This window comes from Vulpes lagopus, chromosome 5 (assembly GCF_018345385.1).
Source record: "Vulpes lagopus strain Blue_001 chromosome 5, ASM1834538v1, whole genome shotgun sequence".
In the NCBI taxonomy this organism is placed as follows: domain Eukaryota; kingdom Metazoa; phylum Chordata; class Mammalia; order Carnivora; family Canidae; genus Vulpes; species Vulpes lagopus.
In genome coordinates, this window is record NC_054828.1 from 30,211,238 (window position 1) to 30,227,835 (window position 16,598).

The window sequence follows — 16,598 nt, forward strand, 5'->3', positions numbered from 1 at the left end:
ACAGCTTGAAATTCCAGGAAGGCTCCAGAAGATGAAGATGGCTGTAGAGGCGTTCTTGGCTCAGCCAGGCCTCTTGGAGTTGCATCTCACTGGCCCTGGCTGGGTCTAAGGACCAGCCTTGAACCTTTCACGGTGGCTAGGGTATGGGATAGGTCATGCCCAGGTTGCATGCTTCATTGCCTGAGCACTGAGGACCATCAGACCCAAAAATGGTACACAGGGGAGCAGATTATTCCCAAAGGAACCACCAGAGTCTGGGACCAAAAAAGGAGAGAGGTGAGTGTTTGGGAGGCAAACAATAAATGTTCGTCTAAGGTTCCCTAGGCCCTTCCTGTTGCTCCAGACAGGCAATTAGGACCTTACTTGGGAACTGGTTAGGCAGAGTCAGTCTCACACTCCACCCGACCACCTGAATCCGAATCTGCATTTTTAGAAGATCCCCAGGTGATATGTGTACCTGAGTTTGAGCAGCAGTGCTCTAGCACACTGCCCTTTTACACACAGCCATGAAACTTAGGGTACTTCCGCTGCTACATTGTAACATGGCATATTGTGACATGGTTACATTGCTACCATCCAAAGGGCAGGCCCAACTCAAGATTCAGTAGTTGTTCTGACAAGGTCCTTCATAGCAAAAAGGATCAAGCAGATCTAGTTGTCCATTCTCTTTGATCTTCGTTTTAGAACGGTCCTCAATTTTCCTTGACCTTTGTGACCTTGACACTTGAAGATTTTGCAGAAAAGCCCTCAATTTGGGTTTGGTATATTTTCATGATGGGACTCAGATCAGAAATTTGATGGGATATCACAGGGATTTCCTTTGGCAGACATGTCACAGAAGTGACACACCCTTCTCGCTGAATCCTATTGGTGAAGATTGCAGTTTGTCCTGTACTGAAGGTGTGCACTCGGCTCCCTTGACCCAAGGCATGTCTGCTGAGCCTCTCCACAACCGAGTCCCTTCTTTGGTAATTCATAAGGATTTTGTAGATAGGTGCTTTGAAATGTACGTTACCTGTTGCTCATTAAGCTTCCATTTATTCATTTTTTAGTTTACATCAATATAAACTTGTAGTTTCCTGTTTTATTCAATGGGTATAACCCCTTAATATCATTATTAATTTTTATGTTCTAATCATCCCTGATTTGGCCCTGGGTGCCCATTCAAGTGGACCTCTGCATCTTTTGATCTGTCTCCATATTGTGTGAACACTGACAAAAAAGTGTTTCAGGCTCATCTTGTACTTTTCCACCCCCAGTCCTTAGACCCAGTGCTTAGAAAAGCAGACATTTCTTTAAAAAATCTTGGATTTTTTTAAGTGAAAAATGGTATTTAGAAACCAAGATCTGAGTGATTAGTCTGCTCATTGCTACTGGGACATCACTACCCCCAGGCCCTCTCAGGAGACAAAGTTGAGAATGCATACATATGTACACAGGTCTGCATGTGTGTGTGTACATGTGCACATGCACACTTATAAACACCTACCTGTACCTGTGAGTTCACACGAATACATCCGATTCTCAAATTGCAGTACACCACAGAGTTGATTCTAATTTTCTTCCTTTCTGTATTTGTATCTCCCTTTTCCAATTGCAAGAAACCTGGATTCCAGTGGCCTTCATATTTTTTCATTTGGTTAATCCCCTGTATATAACCAACCTCCCATCTACACCACATTTTTTCTAGTATGTGGATACCCTTCTCACCCTGCTGGGGCTGTATCTCCTGTATCAAGCTGCCCCATAGTCTGCACAGATGCCTTCCTCATCCTATTTCAGCACATTCTGGCTTCTCTTCCCATAACCATACTGTGGTTACCTAAAGGCTTTAGGCCTGTATGGAGAAGGGAGGAGGAAGAGGATGTTAGGCTTTTTTTTTCATTAACTCCTCAGGGATTCCAACATGTAGTAGGACAGCCACTGGGGTACATCATCTGAGTTTTGGCCAGTCTCCAGGGGCTTTAATGACTCAGTAGGCTCTGGTGTGCAGGACTGTGGGGAAAGGGGGCAAAGTGCCAAGGCTGGAGAATGGGAGAAATCCAGTAGCTGCCATTTCTTTTTTTGCTGGAGCATCCTGGTTCTCCACCCTAATTGCTCACCCTGGACCCACCCCCAGAGATTCTGATTTCAGGGGTCTGTTTCTTGAAACAAGACCAAAAAACCAAACTTCCTCCAAGAGCATGCAGGTTGTCTATTCGGCCTCTTCCTGCACTGAAAGGGGGAGAGATCTGCTTGTGAGTAATTATCAAGAGCAGGGGTTGCAAACTCTTCCTGTTAAGGGTCAGGTTTTCAGGCTTTGAGGGCCACAGTGCCTTGTCTCGACTACTCAACTCTGTTGTAGTGTGAGAGCCACCACAGACAATTCTAAAGTACAGCTGGTATGGCTGTGACCCAGTGAAACATTGATTTATTAAAAAAGGCAATATGCTGGATTTGTCCCAAGGCTGTAGGCTTTATAGACCCTTAATCAGAACGTGAAGGTTTTGAAATTTGCATTTTAAACCATCCGATCTCAAATCATGCTATTGACAGGGAAATTTTAATTAAGCAGAAAGTAATTACCTGTATGGACTCAAAATATTTATTTTGTTTTTTAAAAGTAGACTCCATAGTGGAGCCCAACACAGGGCTTGATGAGCTCACAACCCTGAGATCAAGATCAGAGCTGAGACCAAGAGTTGGACACTTAACTGACTGAAGTCACCCAGGCTCCTGACTCAGTATTTCTGATGGGATCCTTTTTTCCTGCTCTTGCTCCTATAAAAATGATTTAAGACCTAATCTTGCCCTGGGTCAAGCTAGTCTCACCAGTCAGGTTCACAGAGATCTTCTACTTGTTTTCTTCTACTCGACCTCTTGTTTTGAATCCAAATTCAACAGCTAGCAGCAGGGACATTTAAATGGACACCAAATCTAAGTGCTAACCACAGACCTGGTAACCATAGGGTCTCTACTGAGACCCAAGTATTAGTCACTTAGCAGAGGTCCCTTCCTTCAGCCCAGCCACGTGCCTGGAGCACCAATCAGGCTCCAAGGGGGAGAGCAAGGAGGGACTGGGAAGCAGAGTGAGGAAGCATCTTGCTGGCTGACCTGTTCTCCTTTCAAGAATACAGCCAGTGTTCATGCCTGAAAGCAAACACTCTTATTTTCATAATCTAAACTAGATCATTCAAATCTCCTCTGTCATTTGTTTTTGATAGGATTGGTTCTTCCTTTAAAGTGGCCAGGGAACAGAGGAATAGCCTGGTCCCTATTATCTGGTTTCTGCCTGAGACCACTATGGCAGGGGAGGCGGCAGGCAGATGGAACACCACCCATTTTCTGCTGGCAGCTGGGGAACAGCAGCACCTGTGGTAGTAGCAGCTAACAAAACAGTAATATTTTAAGCAATAGGTTGAGATTTTTTTTTAATGCACACCAACTCAAAGGCTGATAATACTTCTCAGCTTTCCATTTAACAGTGCCCATGCTCATCTTTTTGTAAGCCAGAGCTATTCCTTGTTTCCCCAAACTGCTAAAAAGCTTCACTGCCCCATGATAAAAAGTGAAGCTCTTTATTTTTGTTGATCCCTCTTGCACTGAAGCTGCTTCCATCATGATTTGAAAGCCCTCCTCCTCCTCCTCTTGGCGGTAAACTTGAACATGATTTCACGTGGGAACATAGGTTTTGAACAATTTCTTGGGCCTGGACTCCCAGTATCCTAGCTCTGAGCTACAGAATGGCATCTCTGACCTCTTAGGAATACAAGTGTGCATGTGGGGAAACTGTCCAATAAATGCAACGCACACCTCTCCAAAAGAACATGGCGTGGAAAGCAGGACAGGCGCTGTTCGTTGCTTCATTCGATGATGTACAACCAGGTGCCTACCAGTGCCTGGTTCTAACTAGTGTGTCTGCAGAGCACCAGTAGAGCTCACAGTCTAGGGGAAGAAACGACAAAAGCCAAGTAAATAATGAAGAGAATTTCAGCAAATGCATGCCTGGAGCAGGGTTGGTGAAGATACTGCTTTCAAGAGATCTCTGCAAACATGGATCCCAGTAGCCGGCCAATGTGCAAACAAACGTGCAGAGGCAGTAAGTATGAAGTCGGTTCAGTGTTTTTGCTCTGCCTGAACCAGATGTTTTCTTTTCTTCGTGCAAAAAAGAAAAAAGAAGTGCTTATTTTGAATTTGCAGATGCAGCCATTTCCTTTATTTGTACTAAGGCTGCATAATGTGGGCTTTGTAAAGTCCATGGGTCTGAAAGCAGGATAAATTTCTAATGGAAACAGCAAAGTGATAAATTACCATGATTGTGTACCCCCTGCAGCTATTAGCTCGACCATACTTTAGGAATGTTGCTTGCACTTTATAGAAACTCTACAAATATTGGTTTGTCGAAAGACAAATATTAAATGAAAATTGTGCTCAAACACAAGAAAAAGTGTGTAGAGTACCCACTGCAGACTTGAGGAATAAATTGTACAGGGAAGAACAATTTGCAACACAAAGCTTACTTAGTAATTTACCGGAATTCACAAATTTGGCATTTATGCCAAGCACTGCATGTTTGAATAAATGGAGGAAAATCATCATACAATGTAAAGCTGTCCAGCCTGGGAACATTTGTTTTAATGTAAAACCTTGCTTTGTCTTTAAAGCAGAAATATCCTAACAATTTAGAGATTCAAATTCGAATTTTAACTGGATTTTTAACTGAATGTAAGATTTAACTGTATTGGGTTTTTTTTGGGAAGTCGGGAGTCCTGGCCATGTGCTAGATCACCGTGATTCTGATCATTGTGGGTAAAGTAACTTCTGTAAGCCCAGTTTCTCCTCGTGAACATGAGGTAAGAGGGGTGCCCAATGCACGGTAGTGGGTGCCCATAGCTGGCACCAAAGAGCAGATGGGACTTGACAACAGTACCCTGGCGGCCTGCGGCCACGGCTATGCAAAGTCTGGAGCTACAGACCCAACATAGGGAACCAGGCCTTGGGAGTTCACAAGCTGCATGATACTTGCTCTTTTAAATGGCTCCAGGAGTCCTGGAGAGACAACTAATACACTAGGTGGGGAGAAGGGCAGAGAAGCTGCAGTAAACACGCCAGAGAAAGGGACAGCAGGTTAATAATGCAAGTGGGGCGAAGTGTGCCCGGGACCATCCTGTGTAGCGGTCCCAGACACCTGTGTAGCTGTGGAATGTTCCTTCTGACAATACAGATAAAAACCCCTTCATGTTCAGTGTCCATTTACCATATATCCACCCCTACTATTAATTCTCGCTAACCTTGTACCCTCAAATATTTACTTGTCCTTACAACAGAGAAGTTGTGATATTATTATTGGTTCTCTACACACACACTATACACCATTTAGCAAAGAAATTCTGGCTGCGACAGACTACCAATTTTTAGTTTAAAATTTTAAGAGTAAAAAAAATTTTTAAGGCTAAATTCCTTGAAATGATAAAAGTGATTATGTAAAAATTTGATAAGATTAAAATGCAGAAGCTCACAAGTTTTTGGACTATAATTTATTCAAAGCATTTCACATTAAAATTACATTAGGTTCAAATACACGAACATACAATTACATATAAAACATTTTATACTTCCCAAGTTTACTATGACATTTAATTTTTAGAGTTAGCTGTTTGCTTAGTCTAAAATGTATTGAGTGCTATAATTGTATGTGCTCTCTATTTCTATTTGTTTCAATTTTTCTATTAGATATTTAGAAAGCATTTCTTAGCCCACCTGGTATATACAATTAAACTTTAAATATTTAAATTCAAAAGGGGAAGCCATAAGTGCTGTTTAGAAGGCTAGATGAGGGATTTGTACCTATTTCCCCTGCACTGCCTTGCATTTTACCAGTCAATATTCAAGGATGGCTTAGAGTCACTTCATGCAATAAGACTGTACCCTCAATCTCTGGCCCAGACAATACTGGGAAGTCCAGTGTATGCCCCAAGGTTATGCCTCATCTGAGAGACCTATTTGAATGAATGTCAATAAAATGTTGCTTCACTAACTTATGGTTAGCGTAACTGCAAAACATAAGGCCTGCTGCAGCAGAATCACTAATGGCGTGAGGCTCATGGCCAGTCGGGCAATATGGGTATAGCCATAACAGGTACAGGTCCCACACCTGGGGAGCAAACAAAGGAGAGTCCTCTAGGCTGGGCCTTGGGATCGGCCAAAGCCTCTGTACCCTTTGGTCTAACTCCACAAAACAGAGATGAAGGAAAGCACAGCCAATGCCATGATGACATTTCCTTCTTGGCTTCCCTCCATCAACCCCTCCCTTTTAATGGCATCTGTAGGCTCTAGATGAAGGACAGCTGGGTCCATAACTCAGGTGAGTAGGACAACCAGCATGAGGCCAGGTCTTCCTTCAAGGCAAGGTCTCCCCTCATGTAAGTAGTGGGAACCACTGACTTCAAGTGGATAAGGAATATACCAAATGAGGATAACCTAAAATAAAACATTTTCAACATTTTTGGTAATAGATTACCTAATCCTCAAATAGGTCACTGTTACATATTAAGAAATATTTGTAATGGCAAACTGTTTCACAACCCAGCATGAATTCTTTTATAGTAACTACTGACTGTAGATACTGATAGACATGAAAGTCTGATAACTGATAAAACTGAATATAAACCACAATGTGGGGTCCCTGGGTGGCGCAGCGGTTTGGCACCTGCCTTTGGCCCAGGGTGCGATCCTGGAGACCCGGGATCGAATCCCACATCGGGCTCCCAGTGCATGGAGCCTGCTTCTCTCCCTGCCTGTGTCTGCCTCTCTCTCTCTCTCTCTGTGTGACTATCATAAATAAATAAAAATTAAAAAAAAAAAAAATAAACCACAATGTCCTTCATATATAAAATCACATATTCAAAGGATGAGTATGAAGTAAGAAAGCCTGGTGTACTTGTGTTGGCAAACGTGAAACCAAGCCAAGAGGAAATGCACTGCTCTGCTCCATGATCAAAGTCATGGCTAGGGCTCAGTGTTACAGATGGCTATGAACAGAGCCTTTCAGAAGCCTCCGTGGTAGAAGGGAAAAGCATAGTGGGGAACATCTAGGCACTGGCAAAGAGCACCCTGACCAAAGGCAAGGGACAGTCTCTAAGTTTCCATTTCTCATTGGAAGATGAGTGCTAGATGTGATGACTTATAATATAACATGCCTGCTGGTGCCAAAAATCTACAAAAGTGGAAGATTATGTAGGGTTTCACACATGAAGCAAATTCCTATTATGGAGCAGGAAAGCCTTAGAAAGCTCACTATCATTTTGTCTAGCTCCAAAATTTTCAGATAGACAATATTAGCAAGCAAATCTTCAATAAAGGAATAACATTTTTATGAAAATAATGAACAAAACAGAGCAGGGAACCTGAAGAGTCACTAGGAGAAGAACCCTGAAAACTGACAGCTTCAAACATCAGAAGCCGCAAAGAAAATGCCACAGATTTATGTTGTAGGCAAAACCCCAAGAAAGTCTAGTGACTACATGCATACCTGCACACAGTATTGTCAATAAAGTGTTGAACATATACATTATGAATAAAAAAATACACAAAGTAACTTTTCAGTTTTTTATTGTCCTCTCAAATATACTTAAAAAATAACATTTTAGACATTGAGTCACAAATACACAGGAAATAAAGTACTGCCTACTTGTTTCACAAAGGGTCTTTCCTTGAATCCCTTAGCTGCTTTCTATAAAATTGGATGTTTTCCTGTTAAGGAGACAAAAAGGGAGGGAAGTTATAGGAGTAGTTATCAGTGAGAATTGATGGCACAAAACTCAAGTCATAAAAAACCAAACCAAACCCTCAAAAGTCATAACGTGCTACAAACTGATAGCAAAGACCACCGGGCCCATGGCAACTGCTATCCCCTCAAGCCTCAGCACTCCTTTCTGCTCACGGAATCACTAGCTGAAGGGCCCAAGTCCAGAGTTAAAGCTAGCACTGAGAGCCTCCACTGTGTGCACACATGTGATGTGTGTGCAGCCATTTATGCCTGACTACGGAAGGTTCAAATAAACATGAGTACTGACTTGCAGCTTAATGACACAATAAAAAAAATTCTGCATGTATGATTTCTCTCTCTCTCTTTTTTTTTTTTTTTTGATTTCTCTCTCTTTTTAAAAAGATTTTATTTATTTGAGTCAGAGAAAGAGCAGTCGTGAGACAGCATGAGCAGGGTGAGGGGCAGAGGAAAAAGACACCCCGCTGAGCAAGGAGCCCTATGCGGGCTGATCTCAGGACTCCACGATCATGACCTGAGCTGAAATCAGCTTAATGGGCTGAGCCATCTAGGCGCCCCACATGTATGATTTCTCTTATTAAAATAGAATAAAACAATACAAAATGTCCTGGGCAACTGAGTAAAAATGGGCTGAGGACCTGAAAAGACATTTTTCAAAGAAGACCTCCAGATGGTAAACAGACACATGAAAAGGGGCTCAACGCCACTTATCACCACAGAAATGCAAATCAAAACCACAATGAGCACCTCATACTTGTCAGAATGTCTGCGATATGAAAGACAAGAAATAAAAAGTGCTGGTGAGGATGTGGAGAAAAGGGCACCTCATGCACTGTCGGTGGGAATGTAAAGTGGTATAGCCACCATAGAAAACAGTATGGAGGTTCCTCAAAAAACTAAAGATGGAAATATCATTTGATCCAGGAAGTGCACTACTCAATATTAATCAAAAGAAATCAAAACCAATTTGAAAAGATATGCAACCTCATGTTCACTATTCACTGATTATTTACAGTAGTCCAGCACATGGAGATAGATAATGCAAGTAAGTGTCCATCAATGGATGGGTGGATAAGGAAAAGGTGATATATGAATATATGATACACACATATATGAGATATATATGAACATTATTCAGTCATAAAAAAGAAAAAAACTGTGCCATTTGCAACAACATGGATGGACCTTGAGAGCATTAAGCTAAATGGAATAAATCAGAAAGAAAAGATAAATAGCATATAATCTCACTTATGTGGAATCTAAAAAACAAAAACAAAAAATCAAAAAACAAACAAAAAACCCCAAGCTCATGGGTATAGATAACAGACTGGGGGTTGCCTCAGGTGGGCAGAAGGGGTGAAAGGGAGTCAAAATGTACAAATTTCCAGTTATAAAACGATCACGCCATAGGGAGGTAACATCCAGCACAGTGACTCTACTTAATACTGTATTGAATATTGGAAAGTAGCTAGGAGAGTGGATCTTCAACATTCTCATTACAAGAAAAAAATTCCCAACTGTGTGGTGATGGATGTTAATGGATTTACTGTGGTGATCCTTTTGCTATATACACACATATGGAATCATTACATTACATACTTGAAACTATTATGTCAATTCTACCTAAAAAAAAAAAAAAATCCTAGATTAAGAAATAACCAACTTGCTTGAAATGAACAAGTAATTCACAGGGAGACAATGTGCTTGGCTATTGAAATACAGGCCATTAAATCCTATTTCAAGTTGAAATGATGAGAGAATTGCCCCAAGGACATTTGATAAATCCATACCTATAGTTGAAGGTCTGAAATTGACCTTCTATTTCAAACCTCAGCCCCAGAGGGCTATGTTCTCCCACAGCCAAACCCGCAGCATGACTGCTCAGTTCCTGAAGCCTTCCTCCGAGGCTTCTTCACAGAGATCTAATCCGTATGCAATTAAGTATTCAACTTACTTTTTCTACACATTAATACAGAGCATACAGAAATCTCTAGAGGTATTTCCTCCCCTTAATTAAGAAATACTCACAGGGGGTTCGGTGAAGGGGACAGGCTCTCCAGCACTCTTCAGCAAAACTGCATAACGCTTTAGTAACAGATCATTCAATTTTATATTCCTTGCAATCAGATTTTCATATAGCACTTTAGCAGATACAGCATCCTTGTCTAAGACTGGAAAAAAGATATTATTAATCACAGATGAAGACAATCTACCTTCCTCTTTTCCCAACAACACTTAGCCACTCAGGGATTCCTGAACCCCTTTATCCCAAGGCAAAAGAATACTTAACTAATTTCAACAAAACGCCACACTCAGAGTCCACAGGTCCCTCACTCCTCCCCACACCTCTCATTCAGCATCATTCAGGATGAAAGAGATGAGGACAAATAAGGCTATTAAAAGACCCATGACAGTTAAAGTGACCACAAACCAAAGTCCTCAATCACTAAGTAAACACACACCACCCAACCTGCTTCTGCTTAAAACCACACTTGAAATCAAGCTAACTCAAGGACTACTGTGGTGAGGGTCGTGTAAATTATGGGGAAGTCTAGATCTACATCAAGATGAAGATCATCAGGGGGATCCCTGGGTGGCTCAGCGGTTTAGCACCTGCCTCTGGCCCAGGGCATGATCCTGGAGTCCTGGGATCAAGTCCCACATCAGGCTCCCTGCATGGAGCCTGCTTCTCCCTCTGCCAGTATCTCTGCCTCTCTCTGTGTATCTCATCAATAAATAAATAAAATAGTAAAAAAAAAAAAAAAAAAAAAAATGAAGATCATCAGCTAAACAACACCAAAAAGACTGGCAATACATTCTCCTATTGTAAATTAAGTATCTCCCCAAAGGGAGTGAGCATGGATGACTCATCAACTGTCAGATTTTTGCAGTTTGGGTGAAGTCAATTTCCTCTCTACAGGAAAACTGGTCCCCACAGGGACCAAAGCCCTTGTTTGCCACTGTCAAGGGCTCACCTCAAGCTCTACTATTGTCCAGGAAGCTACTCAGAAAACTCTCCCATGTGGCCTGTTACTACCTTCATGGTCTCCCGGCTCCTCCCCATCCCAATTCCCGAGCGACATTACATAATTTAGTAGCAGTTTTATGCTGTTTGACACTATTTCCTGGTAGTCATTATTTAACATCTCCCAAACCCAAAACTTTGAGAAGTTTTATGATTTTTTAAAAAGATTTTATTTATTTATTTGAGAAGGAGCACAAGAAAGAGGGAACACAGGCGGGGAGTGGTGGGTTGGGAGGAGCAGATTCTGCACTGAGCAGGGAGCCTGATGGAGGGTTTGATCTTAGGATCCCAGGATCACGACCTGAGTCTAAGGCAGATGCTTAACCCACTGAGCCACCCAGGCACCATGAGAAGTTTTAGGATTACTTCCTCTATTTTGAAATATATCATGGTCCCCTTGTAAGGGTGGAAAACAGAGAACCAATTTACTAATTCTGATTGCAGTTTATTGTTCTGACAACAATAAAATCAATAAAGTAATTCTTTAATTGCCCCTTGCCTCACATGAGCAGATCAGTGGGTGGCAGATGGACAGGTGATCATAACTAGAGAGGAAATGCTTACACTTATCTTGATTACTGAGAAGACTTTAGCCTAGTTCCCTTTCATGTGTGATGAGCTGGCAATCATCTGCTTAGAAGACTGGAATTTCAACTGTGATTTAAAGTAAAATCTTGGGGCCCATTTTTTTAATTAAGGGATCTGTTATTTCACAAGTATAGGCAGGTGGGGAGGGTACCAAAGGAACAAGACAAGTCACGTGATAGTCTCAAATATGTATCTATTTCATGTTGTTTTAGGTGGCCTTGGGGAGACTAGACTGCTTCCAGGTGTATTCACCCAAGGGGACTTCCAGGGCTTTCTGGAGTCTGGGATCCTATTCAACATAGCTGGGCCCAGCCAAGGATGCTCAGTGAATACTCTTATGTTAGTTCTATGAATAATTACATATTTTTTCTCATAGTTTTAAAACATATTCTAAAGCTAAATCAATTATTTATATCATAGTTACCTGATATTTAGGATTACGGTCTTTGAGCTAAAGACTAACTTAGTTGACTATACAACAAATATCTAAATCACTTAAATAACAAAGTCAGATTAAACTTATTACCACAGCATTTCATGGCAGAAGTGTATACTTCTTCCTTTTCAACTAATTCAGGAATCAATTCTAACAAAGACTTCAGAGTGGATGCCTAGAAAATTAAATATAGGAAATGTTACCACAACTTGAAAGAAGAGTGAAATAAAACACTGATATATGGACATTATATCAGAAAATCTTCACAATTACTACACAACTGTCTATTCAATTCATTACCTTTTCCCCCTTCTGTATATCTTAGTATTTATTGATTTAATAATTTACAGCCAAAACAAGCATTTTTCAAAAGTTAATGAAATTCCATTCACATGTCTATGAATAATTTTCTAACATATCATAAAGATTGCTTCTTTTGTCAACTGGTAACCTTCCCAAGAAGTTATAAAATCCCAAAGGGTACAAAGATATATTAACTGTATCTTAAGGTGCCAAGATTTTTAAATAAAATGAAGAATTTGATTAAACATTCTGAAGTTTTCCCTGCCTTGTATATAAACAGAGCCATTTCCAGATCTCAGTGGAATGTTTACTTGAGTACTTTCAGAGGTTATCTGGACAAACCTATGGGTTTAGTTCCTATAGTGAATACATACCTGCCACACCCTAGTGATAACCAAACACGTTCTGATATTGCTTCTGATATTGCTCGATAAATCAAGGATGGATTTCTATACCTTTATGTCATGTTCTCAGCTCACAAAAGAAACTATATCTTATTTATCCTACTGTCAAATAGCTAGACAATATAAGTGGAATTTTAAAAAATTCTAATTCACTCATTACACATTTATTCAGTCAATCTATATAACTGGATCTGAATCCTTCCAGGACTTCCTGCAATTTAGTCTCCTGAGAGGAATGTTCTGAGCAAATATATTACGGGACACTTCCTGTCTGTCTTCCATGCAAGGCAGTAGATACTTGGCATATGGGCACAGAGATGTAGAGTGCCAAGTGCTTTTTGGATGTCTCATACTTTTTAATCACAAATTTAAAAAATAGTCTCTTTGAAAGGAAAAATAAAAGGTAACTAAATATTTTTGAAAAGCAATTTGCTATAAATAAATATAAGACATAAAAAGTGCAATTAGGTACATTTTAAAAACAAAAACCAGTGTGTTAGTGTGGGGGAAATTAAGGAGAAGCAGACCTCTCAGACTGGAAACCTAAATGTTTTGCATAAAACAAACATTACAATTGGCCCTCAGTTTGAAACTTTATATGTGCCCCAAAAACCTAAGAATGAGGTTTGCTATGCTCAATGATAAAATCATATCTACAAAAATTTTTTGGAGATACGATTTTGTTTTTTTTTTTTAACATCAAAAATAGCACTTGGTTCTGTTTATACACACACACACACACACACCACTTTTAGTGTAAATAAGGTAACTATACAACTAGAGAACATTAATTTGTGGCAAATGCTAGTTTCAAAGCCAAATGGCTCATCTACCTGATGGCTTGGACCTGAGAAATTGGCCAGAAGTAGACACCAGCATGGAGACACTCTGCAGTGAAGTATCTTTCTCCTCAAGCGCTTCCCCACTATTAAATGGACCAAATGACCTAAGCAATAGGATATTTCTCTTCCATTTCTAAGGGCAACTTTCTTACTTTCTTTTTATTTTTTTTAAAGATATCTATATATCTATTTATTTAAAGTTATCTCCACCCTCAATGTGGGGCTCAAACTCACAACCCCAAGATGGGGTCCCATGCTCCACCTACTGAGCCAGCCAGGCACCCGTTAAGGGTCCTTTCTTAGGGCTCCTTCCACACAACTACATGAACAGGGAATTCACTGCGTGAACTTGTTTTGCATTTCCAGTAAAACAAAGGAGCCAGAATGGACTCTCTATCAACATCTAAAAAAGTGAAGTAGAGATAAGCAAAATCTTCAGTGTCTACAGTGATTTTAGGTAAGGTACTGACCGACCCAGAGCTCTTATGTGAAACTCAGCACCCTAAATAAGGCTGGCTTCTAGCATCCCACATCTGTCAGCAAGTCAAGCACAGTACCTTTCCTGGTCTCTGAGAGTTCCTGATACAGAACACCAAGAAGATTGAAGTTTGTTCAGCAATCGCACCACATCTCTAAAAATCGAAACATCATTTGGTAAGTGAAGGTTTTTGATAAACAAGTAGACCAAGGTGAATATTTCCAATTAACAAAGTTCACAATAATATAGCAATGTATCATTACCAATGGGAAGGCCTAATCGTCAACCAATTCTTGTACGGCAAGAAAACAGAAAACAAATGCGAGCTATGCTGAGCTTTCGTGAATATGCTGCCCTTGGCGCTGCGAGTATAAAGTTTGTTTAAAAAGAAAAGGGAAAAATTAAACTAATGCTTCAACAACCGCAGAATAAGGTTTAGGACTGCAAAGAAAGAGGAAAAAAAGAAGCACTATTCCTCTCCAATTATTCTGCCAAGCATTCACAAGTGAGCTAGGGATCATAAGGTTAATTATACATTTAATAAGGTGTCAGGGAGATAACTGCTCGTTTCTTTATAAAAATTAAAATGTACAAAGCAAGTTCTCTTTAAAGTATAATTACCTACACTTATGCATACAAAAGGACTGATTTCAATCTCTCTATTTTATAAAAGGCTTTCATTGCAACAGACAGCCAGCGCTTGAGAAAGAGACAAAAGTTAAACTCAAAAAAAAAAGTTTATGTGACAGACCAGATAAATCAAGTGTCTATCCAATCTTAGATGCTATAGTGAAATCAAATATGGCAAGACAATATTTTAGTTTACACTCATCACAGATGTCATTCTTTTAAGTTTCTAAAAGCACATTGCTCTTTCAAAGCTTTAAAACATTGTCAATACTAAAACGAATAGTATAAAAAGAACTTTTGGGGACACACAGAACATTTACATTATAAACTGATGTTTTCGACATCTGTGAATAAAGTATTCTTTGCTGCAGCAAGAATAATCTTTGACTGTTTGACAAGCAGGTAAAGGATGGGTAAAGGGTTTATCATCTGAAGCCTCCATCTACTGAAGGGATGACAACGAAAAAACTGTGGTTGCTGCATCAACGCACAGCTGTCACCCAGAGCCCTAGACAGGCCGCTGTGTGAGTGCAGCTTAGAGGGCACGGGCAGCAGCCCTGCCTCCTCCCAGCTAAGGCTGCTGTCAGCACGCACTCTAGGAAGAGCCTGGACAATGTTGGCTCAGGACAGGCTGGCAGATGAAACAGCAAGTGCCACTTCATAAAGAACTATCAAAATAGTGTGTTAAAATGGAACGAAGACTCTGACATGTGTAAGCAGAGATGCACACCCCCTAGTAGGTACACTTAGATATGTGTACACACAAAGATAAAGCCTCAGTTTATTCCTTTTAGATGGAACTTTTAACACTAAGAGCAGTAAGGTAAGACAATGAAAGAATTCCTGAAATTCCTTATCTACAAGAACTGCCTTTTCTGTTAAAAAGAAGGGGGGGGGGGGGGGAGGAAAAAAAGTAATCAAATCAAACCAAACCAAAACATTCCCAATTAGCTGGAGTTTCTCCCTGTCCAGGAATAAGAAGTAAAAAAAAAAAGCCTAAGAGGCAAGTGCCAAGTTCCATCTTTTACAAAACTGTTCACACAGAGAAACTTAAGAACTCCTTTTAAAAATGGCTTGGAGTCTGTCAAACTAGATGAACTTCAAGGATCAAAACTAGAGCTCCAGCACAGGGGCACAGTTTCACCTTCCCCATCTACTGCTTAACGTGTTTCGCAGCTTGTAAAAATGGAACTGAATATAATACTATTTACTATCAGAGATTGGTCCCGGGCCTCAATTTGACACAGGGAGTCTACACAAACACAGCCGTTGGCGGGATCGCAGTGACTGTTTGACTGCCACCTGCTGGGAAGGGCTCCCCAGCGGTGCCTGTTTGTGTACATTGCCAGTGGCAGCTCCGATCACCCACCGTTCTGTCGGCACTTGGCACAGCTTTCTATTTAGTGCTGTTAAAATGGCATGAATACAGTTGTCTCCTTCCCTGAAGATTGCTAATTTAACTGAGAGCGCGGGCCACAGAGACCTGCATTTGTCATTTAATGTGTCTGTGACACGCAAGTGAATAGAAAGCAAATTCAACTCTTAATAAACCTTGAATAAGGCACTGCGAATGTTTGAGTATTCAAGTGAGAAGCTGTACTTGAAAAGCAAACATTTCCTACTTTTTGTTTGCAAACTGTGTTGCCATGGTGATGTACAGTCTTTAGAGTGTTGGAGAAATTAAAGTAGGAAATCAAAGGAATGGTTTTGCATTACCTATCTGTACAGAAACATTTGTTTTTACATCATTCAGCAAAACACATCTTCCTTCACTCCCCTTTAAGTCCTAGGGCATTTCTAGCCTGGACTGGCATCTTTAAAACCAGCAACCTCCACTTACAATCCAGCCCTTGTCATGCGACCTTGGTTCATAAAGAATTTAAATGTACTGGCAGCACCATGCTCTGTTTCCAAAACCCTACCATGCCATACCTAGGTCTAGTAATTTCTCATAGTTCTCTCAAGTCACAAGGCCCATTGTTTCAGGGGTGGTGAGTCATTACCTGTAGGAGAGCTCTGGCATCATCCACCTTGCCTGAATCCAGAAGCTGAAGGAAAAGATCAGTGACAGGTTTGTAAACTGCAAACTGATTTGCCAGTCTCTCTGCCATGATGCTTACTGAAAAA

General features: G+C 40.6%; 1 protein-coding gene across 1 annotated transcript in view; it reads right to left on the reverse strand.

Moving 5' to 3' along the window:
• Nucleotides 1–7,573: 7,573 nt before the first annotated feature.
• LRPPRC (leucine rich pentatricopeptide repeat containing) overlaps nt 7,574–16,598 on the reverse strand; it is a 107,466-nt gene continuing 98,441 nt past the window's right edge. Inside the window, exons 34-38 of the mRNA XM_041754653.1 lie at nt 16,475–16,590; nt 13,921–13,995; nt 11,905–11,989; nt 9,794–9,936; nt 7,574–7,731 (exon numbers count right to left, since the gene is read on the reverse strand). Coding sequence (XP_041610587.1) covers nt 7,675–7,731; nt 9,794–9,936; nt 11,905–11,989; nt 13,921–13,995; nt 16,475–16,590 — 476 coding nt within the window. The 3' untranslated portion in view covers nt 7,574–7,674. The remainder of the gene's footprint in view (nt 7,732–9,793; nt 9,937–11,904; nt 11,990–13,920; nt 13,996–16,474; nt 16,591–16,598) is intronic.